Source organism: Semicossyphus pulcher, unplaced genomic scaffold (genome assembly GCF_022749685.1).
Source record: "Semicossyphus pulcher isolate SPU_LCO1_2020_fin unplaced genomic scaffold, fSemPul1.0.p SCAF_26, whole genome shotgun sequence".
In the NCBI taxonomy this organism is placed as follows: Eukaryota; Metazoa; Chordata; class Actinopteri; order Labriformes; family Labridae; genus Semicossyphus; species Semicossyphus pulcher.
This window is the reverse complement of record NW_027211700.1, coordinates 6926289-6942064: the sequence shown is the minus strand read 5'-3', so window position 1 is coordinate 6942064 and position 15776 is coordinate 6926289. Positions and strand designations below refer to the sequence as shown.

General features: G+C 43.9%; 1 protein-coding gene across 1 annotated transcript; it reads left to right on the top strand.

Moving 5' to 3' along the window:
- Positions 1–1326: 1326 nt before the first annotated feature.
- On the top strand, positions 1327–14483 carry fbxo46 (F-box protein 46). Its single transcript, XM_069676730.1, has 3 exons — positions 1327–1691; positions 10103–10727; positions 10816–14483. The coding sequence occupies exons 2-3, from the start codon at positions 10248–10250 to the stop codon at positions 12634–12636; spliced, it is 2301 nt and encodes a 766-aa protein (XP_069532831.1). The 5' UTR covers positions 1327–1691; positions 10103–10247; the 3' UTR covers positions 12637–14483.
- The last annotated feature ends 1293 nt before the right edge of the window (positions 14484–15776 follow it).

Sequence of the window (15776 nt, the reverse complement as noted above, 5' to 3'; positions counted from 1 at the left end):
AAAAAATATAACACATAAAAGAATGTATTCTTCTTTTTATATGAAAAGAGACCAAGTATTTTTTGTCAATCAAATAGGTTATAGTTTGTTGATAATTTTCTTTAATATACCACTGATGCAAGAAGTCTGCAACTACTATAAATACTTTTTGCAGAGCGTATGCAGAGAGTATACTATAGATTAAAGTATATCTGACTAGGGCAAAAGGCAGACTGACGTTGACAGTAGTATATACAAGAGAAATACTGTAGACGGATTGTTCCATGTGCACTTAGTGCAGTGTCTGGGCCCCTGCTGGACTAAGAAGGTGCTGCTACAGTCTCTTTACTCCAACCTATCTGACATGCAAATATGTACAAAACATACCGATCACTGTGACACACATTCTGTATTTTTCCACCACTACCTTCTCAAATATGAATTTTAATGTATACTTTAGGTATATGTTGTGTATATACTGGTGAAGACCATCGGATGTTTAAATATTCTAGTGTGTTTCATTTCTAACACGCAAGCACCTAGATTTTTTTTGCAAGATAAGATGAAACTTTAATGATCCCTGTTGGCAAACTGGGTCATTGCACCAAATACAAGAGATCAGATACCTCTTTACCTGATGAAAGTCCAAGGATGGAAACATTTTTTCCCAATAAAGTTGCAAGTGAAAGAACAGTGTTCTGGAGTTCTCTCTTCTATTGCCTTTGGGTATCTGCTGTCTACAAGAAACTGAAGGTGAGCTTTGGTCTTTATAGACAAGACTCATGCAGCAAATAGAAATGTTGTATATAAAATTTCATATTAAACTGAAAACCAAATAAGAATAGTTAAAATTGGCAAATTACATAGTGAAATGTGCCACTATTGACTATTGTATGGAAGACTTACAGCCAAAGAAAAAAATAAAGTGCATAACGAAATTAGAAACAAAAAAGATGACTATTGTCTGTTCAGAAATGTGAAAATCACAGTAAGAAATAGGGTTGATGGAATAATATTAAGACATTAATATATGGTATACGAAGAATACAGACAATGGTAATGCTTGTGAGGGGAAATGTGCACACTTTTAGTGTTCTATAAAAGCGTGAATATGATTTATAGGTGCAGATTTGTTTTTCCATCTATCTCTGACACAGTAACCTTTAGATGTTGCGATTTTATAGTATGGTCCGGTGTAGTGAGTGTGGGGGGCAGTAGAGGGAGGGAGCTGTGCGGACGCCATATATGGGCACACCACCGACTCTGCTTTGCTATTGGCTGTGGGCCTTATGCAGCTGCTTGTCAACAAGATGGCCTTCCTCCTCCTGCCGTTTTGACACTGATTATTTTGGTATCCCCGAGAACATACCGTAAAAGCTTGTGTCACTTCTAAATAGATAGTGGGAGAGCGACTGCTCAGAGTCCTAACAAGGCATACAGTCAGATAGACTTTGTTCAGACAACTGACAGGCACACGAGCCTCGGCAGCGGCCATCACTAGACAAGGTTGATAACACAAAGTAGCTGCTGGCTAATGTCGACGTTAGCCAGCTAGTGACCTAGCTTAGCTACGTGGACGCGAATAGTTAACTCGTGTCACCTGCATTCAACCAGACAAACTGGTTTGGTTAGAGCGAAATACAACGAGGAAACACTTGTCATCGACAGTTTGCAAGTAAAGAAGAGTATCTGTGGAGATTAACGTTGTAAAGGTGAGTAGGGTCGCAAAATGAAACGTTTAGCTTTTTTTTTTATCTTGTTAGCTTGCTAGCATCGCTGTCATGTTATTATGCAGGTAAGTTGTGCTATTCAGTTAGCAAGCTCGTTAGCTAACGACGGATCTAATTTACTATGCGCATTGATAAACTAGTTAAAGTAATAAGTTACGGTGTTTGTTGTTGGCTGGTCTAGTTAATGATAAATATGAATTTACTTAAAAAATACTTTGTTGTACTTGGCCACTAAGGCATTGAACATTACACTACGACGTTATGCTAACTGTTTGCTAATTTGATAACAAGCTAGTAGTTGGTCAAAGACGTTTCATCTAACGTTAAATTGTGATTCATACAATTATAATTAACAAACAGGGGAAACTCGTTACTGTTAGTGATGTTTGTGACACCACACTTGTTGGTTGTGACTGGAGAAGTTGGTATTATTTCAGGAAGTACTGTAGGGTTACAAGGTTATCTTCAACACAACCAGGAAAAGTAATGGTAAAGTGACCTGCAGGCCTGTGTTGTCGTTTGAGAAACTTGAATCACAGGAAAGACTTCATATTGATTGACGCTTTCCATAATTATAAACGCTAGTAATTAAGTAATTTAATTGTTGCACGACACAGCTTAGTTGTTGTTGGGCAATGAATGTGTACAGATAGATAAGCCATCATGTACAAGTCCAGAGTGAGTCTGTTTTTGTGACAGAGAAATGACACGTTGTCATTGCTATAAAGTGATCAGTTTTGTTACATCTTAAGTACCCCTCTTACATAGAGTAATGTCTGATTTGATATTATAAGACAATGCATAATTTGCCCCCTTCCTTTCAGATGTTCAAGTAGAGCTAGGCGATATGGCCAAAATCCTATTTCACGATATAGGATTTTTCATATCTCGATAACGATATACATATCACGATATAGCGTGTTTTCTGGTAATTTAAAAAATAATTACTCCATATGAGAAAACCACATGGTAATGGCTATTTTTTGATAATCCTGTGTGAATTAAATACTTGACAAATAAAAAGTACTGAATTTCCGTTTTCACTTGGGCTGAGCCTGAATCCTTTTCTGCGTGTTAATGTCCATGTTAATGCATAGGTAACTCCAGGTTCACTCCCACGTGCAAGGATTAGAACGTAAAGCATTATCAAAATGACCTTAAACCAGTTCAGCCGCAGGTTTTGTGAGATCATGATAGAGATGATATAGAAAAACACACATGATAGACATTTTCATATTGTTTTAACGATATGTATTCACACATTGCCCAGCCCTATGTTCAAGTATGCTAACGCACTATGTTGACACAGTTGCCTTTGTGATTGTAGTACCAAAGCATGCATCAAAGTCTTGTGACGACATTACGACAGATACTCGCACATACACACAGACAGGCCTGCAAAGTCAATCCGCCACTCTACCTAGGTGTCCTGACAGAAAGGCGGCTCTCAATGTAATAATGTTTCTGAGCAGACTGCTGGAGTGATGCACTCAGCTCCATTGTTCTGTTGACAGTTTGCTGCAAAGCTGGCCTGCTGGCTGCGCTTCTGTTGCATTGTCTTCACAGGCACACATGCAGAGAGGGAGATTGAGCTAAGACGTTTTGGCATGCTTCAGTATTATCATTCGTCAGCTTTTGGCCATCTGGCTAAAATGCTGTGAAAAGAGCTAGAGGACAGTATGAGTGGTGATGAGTTGGGTTGATGCTGTTTTGTGTTTACCAGGCCATAAACGGGTGTACCAGTTAAATCTTAATATAGCATTTAATGGGGATATGGTACTCTGTGTCCACCTGCAAATTACACAGTGAAACCATCATCCTGGTGAGATTGCATGATAAACTGCTCTTGATTTGTATAGGGAAATGACTGAGTCCGGATGAAATTTAGTTTTCATGTAATGGGAAAAACATGTCAATCTCTCACTCACACTGTGCTAAAGGCAAGGTAGATATTCCTCAGCACCTTATTAACATTTGTCAATATGTGTTGTGTGCAGCTATGTGGTGATTATTGTGTAGATACCCCCACAATGACTGCAGCAGTAATCCACAGGCATTTAACTCTTACAAAACGGTGTGTAACACATTTGTGCATGTATGTGTTTTTTCATGTTAGAAAAACTTTATTAAGCATCATGATGCACTGTATTATTGACATAATTACCAGCTAGAAAGACACAATTCTTTTTCATACTAGACAGAAATATGTAATATGTTTTGACCTATTTAGTAAACCTTATGTTATAAAAGCTTTCGTAACACTGTCACGGCGCACTGTGCTACTGTAACAAGTGTCATCAATGTTGACATGTCTTGTTGACTATATTTTGAACTGCATAATTCTCTCATGTGGAAATAGTTACTTGTTCAGTCATACATACAGAAAATCTTCATTCTCTTCCAGCAGTTTATTTGTCAGAAAGCTTGGGTTCGTACTGTGGCAAACCCCGGCACTATAGTGTTGCTACAGTGTTGCTGCCTCTGTGCTTGGACAGGATTTGAAGGATTAGGTTGATGCAGAAAGCTTAAAACCAAACCCAAGCCTTCATTTGCAGCAACTGTTGCAAATGAAGAGAAAAAAAAGTAAAAGTAGCTCAATACTACCTCAAACCAACCATTGGGGAGTTGATGTGAGGTACTGAAAAAGGATTGAGGTTGGATTGACTCTATCTGTGTGTTGCTGTGACATACTTAATAGGACAGTGTATGTTAAATCTCGTCAACATATTTACTGAGAACCGAATTTCTGGGTCTTTATTCAGTTTGTGTTTTTAATAGGGTGTTTTTTTGTGAGTATTTCCCAACATTTACAGCAACTGTTTGCCATAGGGTTAATGGTGGTGACATTGTTTGTGTTGACTGGTAACTATTAGATCAGTTTAACTGTAGTAGAAAAAAGGTGTGCAAATAATTTTCAGAGAGGTTCTGGTATAATTTCTTCCTTTTCTTGTGTATCGTCTGCTACCAAGTACTGATCAAATGGAAGAGCAATTAAGCAATATACATACTGTCATTATTTTTTTAACTGATAAATATTGCTTACCCTATATAGCAGCATTAGTGCCATTCAGGGTTACCTGAAATCACCTCCTCTTCGCTGCTTTATGTCAGTAGTTTCTAGTGGCACCCAAAATACATCTGTGGTGGCAAAGCTCAACTTGCAGTGTAGGCTATTGTCAAGTTAATCAGATTTTGCTTTTATGAATTAAGGTATCGATTGGTTAATAAACTGGAGTGCTTGCCTATCCCTGACTGCGCAATTTAAGGCTATATTGAAGGCATTTCAAATGCTGGTATTGGTACTGGAACAATGCTACTATTTTCTATGCGTTTTAGCCTGTCAAGGTCATTGTAAATCGAGCTTTTGAAATACTTGTTCCATGTGAAGAAGTGTACTATATTTTCAGGAGTTGATGACATAACATGTACCCCTTTCCCACCTAGATTTAGCGTGTTGATGTGGGATTTTCAGACCCGGGAAGACCCACTTATAAATGCCGATTGTCTCTTTTCCCATTGCGATTTCCCATTCCCATTGAGTATACTCCTGTCAGTCTCTTTTCTGCTGCGTCACCATCTGGCGTCACAAACGCGCCGAAGACAGGGTTAGTCAACAGTGAAGATGTTGCGGTGGTGAGGTCTTTACTGTATCTGTTACTTACTCAGTCTGTTTATCTAACTCGGCGCCAACAAATTTGGAGCACTGCTTGGACGGAGACGGGTGCAATTTGTAGCTGAGATGAAGGGAGTCGCAGAAGCTACTGATGAAGTGTAGCATGGCGCTGGACAGGGTTAGGAGATTAGCTTGTCAACACCGGTTTTGGGTTCCCATCAGTGCCGATCGGAGCCGGGTCAACCCGGGTCTACTGCACAGTCGTTTGACCCGGGACTGAATGCTGATTGTAGCCTTTCCCATTGAGGGAACAAGCTGGGTGTTAGTGGGTTTTTTGACCATTGGGAAACGACTATAGTTTCCGCATGCCCTTAGTTGCTTTTGTCATGAGCACGCACCTGGAACTACATAAACAATGGCAGATTACTTCGAGTTAGTGCGAGATTTAATTTCAAGTAAAAAAAAAAAAAAAGCTAAAAATTACTATTAGCAGGTTACTACAGCCAAAGGAAAATAACACCACTTCATCACTTCTTTTTAAATGACCTGGCATGCTTGTTTGAGTTTTGGAATTTTTTTTGCTTTCTCATTTGTACCAGAGATTTTTTTGTTATAGAAAGGCCATGGAAGAAAATATGTATATAAACATAAATATGTCCATGCAGTTTGCAATTAACAATAACCCAAAACAATTTCTTTTAATTTGCATGTTAGGCAAGCATAAAGATGTCTTTAGAGTGGATAAGATCAGAAGGAACTGGTGTGTTATGTGGACAGAAAATACAAAAACTCTTTCAAAATGATGATAAATAGACTGCTTGTGTTGTCATAGATCTTTATTTGTTTGTTGTCAGATGACTTCTCAAGTATTAAACGATGACACGATCTGCCGTGCAGAAGTTCAGATTGAATTTCAATCATTTGAAAATAAAGATATGCCTTACTAACAATTTAATAGTATTAAGCTGTTCTGAAACACAATTTAAGGGATCATAGAGAGCAGGAGGTGACAGAATGGAGTTTTATCCTGCTGAGACCAACAGGAATAACCTGGCTGTGTGTGTCCCACTCCTTGCCAAATGTTGGCTGCACTGCTCAATTTTCTTGTTTGCCAAACAACAGACAAAGATGAGGGAGCTTTTTTCATATTATTTGAGTTTCAGTGAAGATGAAGGACTAGCCAAACCCTGCTATCCCGAATTAACAAGAAAGTGAGAGCTCATAATTGTGATCTTTGGTGTTGAGGTGTCTGATGTTTAGTGCGTGTGTGACTTTGCACTGGAGCGCTGCAGTGGGTGGATTTTCTGGCCCCTCTTATAATACCATCCAATCTGTTCGGAGAGATGAACTCTATGATGCAGTGAGAGGGAGGGTAAACGAGGAGTTGATGGGAAGAAGGCAGCGAATAAAAGTGGTTAAAGAGAGAGTCATAGGGGGTCACGGAGAGAAAGGGCAGTAAAAAGGGTTTACTAGCTTTTTTTTCACAACAGTATAATCTGCCTGCTCTTAGCTGTGTTGTTGCTGTGTGATTATAGAGAAAGCATTTGAATTGGTCCCCTACACTGTGTGGGTGGTGTGTGCTTTTTGCACCTCTCTGAGCCATTCCATTAGTCCAGATGTACAAAGCCCAACCCGTTCAGTGTGTCAGACAGAGAAGAAGAACAATGACCTGTTTTTTAGCATGTGGATTGAAGGACTCCGATGGGTGAAATAGAGGGCAGGCTCCTATGTCATTCACGGTTACCAAGCATAAACAAATACATCAATCTTTTGCAAAATAAGCGGTTTAATCAACTTTGTGTAATGCAGTACGATTGTTTAAAGAGTTCTGTATTTGTCATGTGGAGCACTGTAGGATTTTCAAGTGCTGCATTACTAGCTTCTAGTGTCTGCTGAAACACATCCTTAAGAGCTTATATTGCCATTGTACCTAGCTACAACAGATGGGAATGTTTGTTACAGATAAATGCTGTTGAAGTCTATTATATTTTGAACTTTATTTTAATTTTGGATATTGCGAGAAGACGCCCGACAGACTTACTTGGTTATAATACCCTTGGCTTTCGTTGGACTTGGCTGGCTTTGATGACAACAATGTTGTTTATTATGCAATGCAGTACTTAAATACAGCGGTGATACAAGCACACTGCAATATCACATGCGAAGCAAACATCCACAAGCATCCCGACCTGCTTGCAGGGGGACAGTGCAATGCGCGGCGGTCTGAGGGGATAACGCAGAGAATCTGTTTAATGGTGGAGAAAGATATTTTGCCTGATAAAAGTCTGGGACACATGCAGACACTTTCCCAGTGAGTCCCCAGGTCTCCACCACAGCAGTTGGTGTCACAGTGTATTGGTAGTTACTTGCAATAGCGACAGAAAAGCCTGTTAGTGGGAGCTGATCGGCTGGACACTAAATGTTGCTGCTAAGTGTTGTGCTTTTATCGCCCTACGCGTTGTAAGCTTGTTGTTAGCTGTGTAGTAAGTTAAACTTCTCGTTGTCATAGAAATAAAACATGCGTGCAGCGTTTTTTCTCTCACAACACAAGCACTTCATCCCAGCGCTCGCCAGCTCTTTTCAGCTAGAAAAGGGCGCTATGTGGACAGGGGGCAGCCAGACACACAGCTGACAACCTGGCGGCTACACTAATTGCTGCGGTGGAGATATGGGGACTCGTTGGGAAAGTGTCTGCATGGGTCCCAGACTTTTACCCAACCAAAAAGGTGCATTTTAATCTTGTTGGTTAACCGGTTAAAAGATCTAAATGCACATCTGTAGTTGGACTTTTAATTCTCTCTTTCCATTGTGTCCATATACACAGAGCGCATACACAGGCCGCTATTATATAATGTGAAGCTTGGATTGTAGTTGAATCCATTGCAGCTTACCCACCGCAGCAAAACTAAAACCAAAAAGTGCATCAACCCAATTATGAGAGACATTGTGACATTGCAATATTCTCCAAAACACGAGGGGACGAACATGGCTACATGCCATGGTCTTGGTCTTCAGCTGGGTTTTGGGGGCTTTGTGTGCATTTGTGCTGTTGTACTCTTGATTGTTTTAAAAGCATGTGCAAAATAAAAAGGGAGGTCAACTCTGCTTAAATTAATTATTGAAAAAGTAACAAAGTAAAGTAATAATGAAAGTTGAGGATGGGATACAATAAGATGCATGGAGATTGTGAATCATCTTATAGTTAAGATGAACAGTGACACTCATGGCTAGCTGAATGTAGCATGTGTGTATTTATATACTTCAGGACTAGATTGTTTAAAGAGCTCTACATTGGTCACGTGCAGCACTGTGGGATTTTCATACAGCAATGTATTGTCTGCTAAAATATACTTTGTATGGAATTATATTGGTATTATTCCAAGCTGTAAGCTCTGGGAATGTTTCTAGCGGTAAAAGTGTAATTGCAATGTATTTTATTTAAGCTTTGTTTTATTTCAGGCAATTGCTAGTAGAGCTCTGCAGATGGACTTTGTTGTACTGGGGTGTTAACACCACAGGCCAGGATTGAGGATCAGGCTAAGGCTGGAGTTTTTGGCATGTGCAGGGTTGGAGTTTGTTTTGTATACAGTAAATACATCAAACTGAGCCAGCCCTAATGGTTGGTTACCTGCCAATAAAGAAGACTACTGTTGTGAAGTTGTTGCCGCTTCCAAAGATACACCAGGTAATCTGTTGAAGTAACACTGTGAGACATAAGAGGACACGTTAGCCAAAGAGGAGATGCAGTAGAAATGTATTATTGATGTGCAGTGGTCTTAGCCTGCTGCAACTTTTCTTTGTGTATTATTAAGAGGCATTGAAGTTGGGATTTAATATAAGTGTTGTCAGTAAAACCCCGTACAACAGTTTAAAGATGTAAAGAATAAAAGTCAAACTTAAAGGAAGCAGCTGGGAACTGATAATGAGGTCTAACTTTGGCTTCTAGCTCTCCCTCAGATCAGCAGTGAGCTAAACATGTTGCTTCTCTGCCACTTGTTTCTCTCCTTAAGTATGCCGGCACGTTCCTGGCAGACCCTACAGCTGGCATAGCTGCAGAAGCGAGGCACGCTGCATGGAGTAAAGCCCGCCCTCCCCTTCAGCCTGTAGCATAGGCTCTTTGGCTGGGAGAAAGGGGTGAGGACAGCTACAGCAGTTTCACTACTACCCCACCCCCCTCCTGCTGTTAGCTAAAAATAGGTCCAGCATATGCCTGTATGCTCCTCCCTGTGTTGCCTTCTATTAAGCAAGTCCTCTTTGAAGCACTGAGATTCAGGAGAGGAGCAGAGAGGGAGAGAGTAGAGTCCATTTGGAGCTTTTGTATTCCATCGCTCATCCCTTTCATCTGCAGGCCACAGACACCAAACCTGAAATGGAATCCCTTTAATTTGATTTACAGGCTCCAAAGCGGGGAGATGATCTTAGTGTACAGTAGCAAATGTAATTGCTAATTGAGTTTTGCCAAAGTAGGGGGCAGGCCGGTTCTGATTAGTTCATGAGAAGTATGGTGATAGTTCTCTTCACTCCAGTCTAGCAGCTGGCTCCTGGTGTACAATGCTAACACTCAGTTTGAACTGTTCCTCTAGGCATCCAATCAATACAGCCTCAATTGGTCATTGATTATCTAAATTGATTCTGGCCCTGCCAAGCATTGTTGCTCTAGAGATACGAACTCTGTTTTCAGTGACTGAGCTGTTATATCAATGTCCTGTTCCTCTCTGTCTCCTCCTTCCTCCCTCCTCGCCTGTACTTTCCTCTTTCTCTCACTTTCCTATCGATGCAGGTTATATGCTCAGTGCTGCTGGTGAGCTTGGTGACAGACAGTGCCCATCATTGGCACTGGGACCGGGAGCTGACAATGAGAGCACTGGCTCTGGGTGGTTGCTGGCCAGCATAGATGCCGATATGTCCCTGTGGTCCGCATCCTGATGGACCGAGACACGTTCTCCCACATCCGTCTGTGGTGCCCACGCCCCTTTGGCACCTACTCCCAGAACAAAGCCAGGAGTCCAGGCTCAGGGGGCAGCGGTGGAGGCGGTGGTGGGACGGGGTCCCCCACCCTCTGCAAAGCTGAACCCTCCTCGGGTGCCAGGAGGACTGTGGATGGAAGTGAAGATGGGGGGATGATAGTTGGGGTGCAGGAGGAGAGTGGAGAAGTGGAAGATGTGGGCTCAGAGAACACTCCACCTGAACCGGAGCTTGTCTCCAGCTCCCCAACACAGAGCCAGGCCCCTGCTCCCGCTTCAGCCCCTCCCTCTCCACCTTCTTCCGGGTCCCAGATGGAAGATGGCCGCGTGCTGTTAGACACCTGGTATGTCATTAAGCCAGGCAACACCAAGGAGAAGATAGCCTTCTTTGTTGCACACCAGTTCAGTGGAGCCGGTCAGCCCAGACCCAGCGCCATGAAGGTAAGCGGCTGAAGCAAAGCCTGAAAACACTTTTAGTGTAATTTTAGTTATTCATCATCTAAATGCGAATATTTTTCCCTCCACACAGGTCAAAGGTAACTGGGCAACTGACTGCAGTAAAGCCAAAAGACGGAGACGATGCTCATCCTACGACCCTCCAACCCGCTCCCAAACCTCAGAACCACAACTCAGCCATGACCCCTCCCTTGCGCCCCCAAGCCCGGATGAGCAACTCTTAGGAGGGATAAGTGAGACGGACCTGCTGTCGGTGGCAGAAATGGTTGCCTTGGTTGAGCAGAGGACCGCCATGGCCCTCCAGGGTATTGTGGCTGTTCATGGGAGCCAACACCACCACCAGCCCCCCACTCCCACTCCCAGTCAGGCCCTTACCCCAAACCAGCACACCCTACTCCGGGGCACAGTGTCAGACCCCACTCCTGTAGTTTTTGTGTCGGACAGTTCAAATGGCCAGCCCTCCAAAGAGGCCGAGGAGTCATCGTCTCCCATCCAGACGGACCAGGAGCTGGAGGAGCAGCAGGAGTCATGCAGGGTAGCCCAGGCCATCGCACACTTTGAGTCGCAGAACCTGTCGAATCTGGGCGCTGGTCCGGGAACAGACTCTTCTAATCGAGAAAGAGAGAGCGAGCGCAGGAGAGGAGGGGAGTCAAGCATGGTAACCCCTCCTCCGCCCCCCAGCCACAGTCATGGTGAGGTTAGGATAGCTTTCCGAGTGTCGAACCTGGACCCGCGGTCTCAGTTGGAGCCAGCTGGCAGGTCCCGCTGTATGTTTATGAGCTGTGGTGGTGGGGGGAACCAGGCAGCGGCCAGGGCCAAAGAGAAAATCACCTGTGACCTCTACCAGCTTGTCAGCCCTTCATCTAGAGACCCTAGTAGTCTGCTGCTTGCCGCCACAACTGCTACCCCCAAACCAGATGGAGACCTTCATCACCCCGACAGGCAGGCCTGTGGCAGTCCCGATCCGACCCAGGAGCTTTCCTCTGGGGAGAAGAAAGCTGTGGGTGTGGGGAGGGAGCGAGTGACTGGCTTCCATGTGGAGGTGGTGGTGACAGGTGCTGTGGACCAATGTGTGTTTTATGGCAAGGACAGTACAGAGAATGTGCAGGAGGAGACGGTGTGTTTTGCTATGCCTAGTGGGGGAGGGGGTGGTGGGGGTGTAGGCAGCTCCACTGACCCTTCATCAGATGATCCCCCTCCTGGTCAACTCTTCTTCCTTCAGCCCTCCCGGGGCCCAGAGGAGGATGTTAAAGGAACGGTTGCTGGCAATGGATCAGGAATGTGCTCTTTGGACTGTGCCAATAACAACGGCCCTGGGGCAGGCGTGGCATTGGGCTCAGGGGAACGGGCCACTCGACCAGATTCTCCCGGCGTCGGGGATGAGTGTTCAGACCCTTCGCTCTGTCGCCTCTACCGCCACGTGTCCCACGACTTCCTGGAAATCCGCTTTCAGATTCAGCGCCTCCTCGAACCGCGCCAGTACATGCTGCTGCTGCCCGACCACATCATGGTCAACATCTTCAGCTACCTGCCCACACGTTCACTGGCTGCCCTCAAGTGCACCTGCCACTACTTTAAGGTGTTGATTGAGACATATGGGGTGCGGGCGGTGGATTCACGCTGGAATCAAGACCCTCTCTATAGGGACGACCCTTGCAAGCAGTGTAAGCGGCAATATGAGCGCGGGGACGTTTCCCTGTGTCGTTGGCACCCCAAACCTTACCACCACGACCTGCCTTATGGACGTTCCTACTGGATGTGTTGCCGGCGTACAGACAAGGACACACCGGGCTGCCGTGTTGGACTCCATGATAACAATTGGGTCCAGCAGCCTGCTGATGGCTCTCAGCCCATTCGCTCCAAGAGAGAGGACAGGAGGGAGGAGGCGAGGTAGAGAGGAAAGTACACCTTCAAAACTCTTGTCTCCTCCTGATTACCTCTTTCCTTCTCCCTCTCACCTCTGTTCAGAGGACGAACGGGAGATGAGAGAGAAGTACACGGAGGAATCAACACTCCAGTTGTTTTGTTTTGTCTTTCTTTGTTCCAGCACTCCCTTCTCATGTTTTCCCTCAGTGGAGGGAGGTTGAGAGGTAAAGAAGGAAGAGAGGTGTGTCACTCTCCTTGCCTTTTTTTTTCCCAAGCCCTCCAGAATCCCTCTCTCCTCCCACTGTGCTCCAGAGTGGCACCTTTTTGAAAGTTTGCATACCAGGGTTGGGGTCCCCTCCTGCTGCTGTCAGTCAGCCCTCTCTCTGCCTCTCACTCATTCGGGTTTCTGTCTAACTCAGTACAAGGTTGTTAGGTAATTCATGTGAAAACTTGCAGTGTATTTGATTGAGATTAGCATTCATTAAGTGACGCATAGAAATGTAATGCCCTAGAGCCTGCTTACTGTCCCCGATACATGTTCTATGTTCTGTGTCGTACCACAAACTTCCATGTTAGCCGTACAATGGTGCTTCGAGGAATGAGCTGTACTGAATCCCAACAGATGTAAAAGTTTTCACTGGTCGAATGTTCAGCATTGCTATAGAAATGTGATTGTATAAAGCAAACTTGATTTTCCGTTGTACCAGATTACCATTTGTACCTGTCCCACGCCATGCGTTTCTATTTCTCTGAATGTGCTGTAACGTTGTTCTATGTCCATTAGTCCCCTGATAATGCTGCTGAAATCATTGCCTGTGTCAATGACACAGTTAATTCTGAAGTAGTCATACCGTTGGTTAATGACAGGCACAGTACTCACAGTACTGGCCAGTCACACTGGCCGCTGAGGCCTGCTCACCTGTCGTTATTTCTGAGTGGACCCTAACCTTGCTGACCAGCCATAAAGAGGAGCCAATGAGTACTTTCTGGTTTACACAGAATTATGGGAGATGGACTCAATGAAGAACAGTGGGGTTGAATGGGATTAAAAAGAGAAACTTGATGTCACTTTGGAAAGGCCTGATGTCACTTTGTATGGTTTGATTGACTTGCTTGTTTGCCATTTTGTTTTGTTTTTTTGTTTGGCAGTTTTATTGGGGTGTGTGTCAGAGAATGTTTGCTGTTGTATTTGCTTTTATTTTTGAGGACTGTGTTCTCCCGGTATCAGTCTGTCACCCTACTCAACCCCGCAAAGATGTATTTTTCAAATACTCCATCTTTGTTTTAAGCCCCAGCTCTCTTCCTTTCCTCCTCCCCCTCCGTCCTCCGAATCGGCAGAGGGCAGTGTTCGCCAAAGCCGTCATTCATGCTTCGAAGCGGGTGAAACCAACAACCACAGACCGCAGAAACTCTCTACACCAGCTTCCAGCCTTAAAAGCCCCCTACCTCTTACCCGCCCTGCAGGAGATTGAGGCGTCAGATACCTCACAGATGATCAAGAGTATTGGGAGTTGCACAGGACCCTGTAAGAGGCTAGATATCAGACGCTAGATAGACTCCATCCAGCTCTACTGGATCCACCCATAACTCTTTAGTGGGAGTGTAAAATGAACAGTGCCTGGTGACGGCTCTGACCCTTCATTCGTGGAAAAACCTCCTTCTCTCTCCCCCCTCCTTTTCCTTGCTGTTACACTCCCCCCCACCCCTGCAAGCTGACAGACTGGACATTAAAGAACTCATGTGATGAATGATGCTGAAACTCTGCATGGAGGTGGGAAGATGGTTGGGTAGTCATGGGAGAACTCTGTAGGTTCCAGACATGTACAATGCTAATGGGAAATATCTGCTTAAATAAAAACAGAAGTGATGATTAAAACTGGAAATCTGAATCACTCTGTGGTTTGTGTGGTGACTGATGAGTAAATACCAGGCCTGCAACCAGTGATGGCTTTTACAATGTGCATTTAACAGTGATTGATTAAGCATTTGTCCTTTACAGTGACAGTAACCAGGTAATTATATCTTATCAGAGCTAATCTAGAGCTAGTTCCACCAACATCTTTCTTCTTGTCTTTTTAATGCCATAACCAAAAAATATATTTTTACTTGTCTTATGCCTGATTAGTCGTGCAAAAGTACAGAAATGAGGTATTTATCAGTATTGACATACATTGTTTTATAATGTTCTGTGTAGGTAGGTGTTGTCTTTCGTTGATCTCTTGAGCCAAAGTTCGAGAAGACGTCAAACTTTAAAAACAAATCTCGACTACTTGAGGCTTTTATTGAGTTTACATTTTACCCGTCTTCCAAATCAGTTTCTTTTTCCTTCTCACCTTTTATTTCAGAGCTGGAGGCAGGCACGGACTCGTGATTGGATCAAACGTGTAACCGTATACGGTAATGGCTTCTAACCTGATCAAATGTTTTCAAACTGCATTACACGTGCTCTTTAAAACTGCAAGAATGCAGGAATGTTTACAACCGAGGATGCTCTGCAGAAAAGTGAAGGTGTGTTTGCATGGCTTTTTCAAAGATGTGGTAGGCAACTTTGGAAAACGGCAAGAGTAAGCTAAATTTAAATGTGTCCAAAAAAATAAATTCACTCCCTGTTATTTTTCATGTATGATGCAGGAGTGATCCACAGGAGAGAGCTGAGTAGAGGAGGGCAGTGTATCAAACAACCATCCATACATTAACTACCGCTTATCCTGTTCAGGGTCGTGAGGGGGCTGGAGCCTATCCCAGCTGTCATTGGGTGAGAGGCGGGGTCCACCCTGGACAGATCGCCAGTCAATCATTGGCTGGGCTGACACTCAAGCTAGGTTCAGACTGCAGGCAGATGTGGCCCAAATCTGATTCTCTTCACTCTGATTCTTCTGCGCATGCAGGTCGGTTCAGGACCGTGATCAGTTCACACTGCAATCTGATATCTGCCACATTTTTAAAACAATGTGAACAGCCAAAGAAAAAAATCAGATCTGAGTTGAGCACTGAGGCTTGCAGTGTGAACGTAGCCATAGAGGCTTACAACTCACATTTACAGCTACTGGCAATTTTAGAGTCACCAATGAACCTAACGAGCATGTCTTTGGACTGTGGTAGGAAGCCGGAGTACCCGGAGGGAACCAACACATGCATGGGGAGAACATGCAAGCCCCACACAGAAAG

What these genes read in the sequence shown, in the direction of transcription:
- fbxo46 (XM_069676730.1), top strand. Translation starts at nt 10,248, where the DNA reads ATGGACCGAGACACGTTCTCCCACATCCGTCTGTGGTGCCCACGCCCC. An exon ending in CCAGACCCAGCGCCATGAAG is followed by an intron (nt 10,728 to 10,815) that starts GTAAGCGGCTGA and finishes CCCTCCACACAG; the next exon opens with GTCAAAGGTAACTGGGCAAC.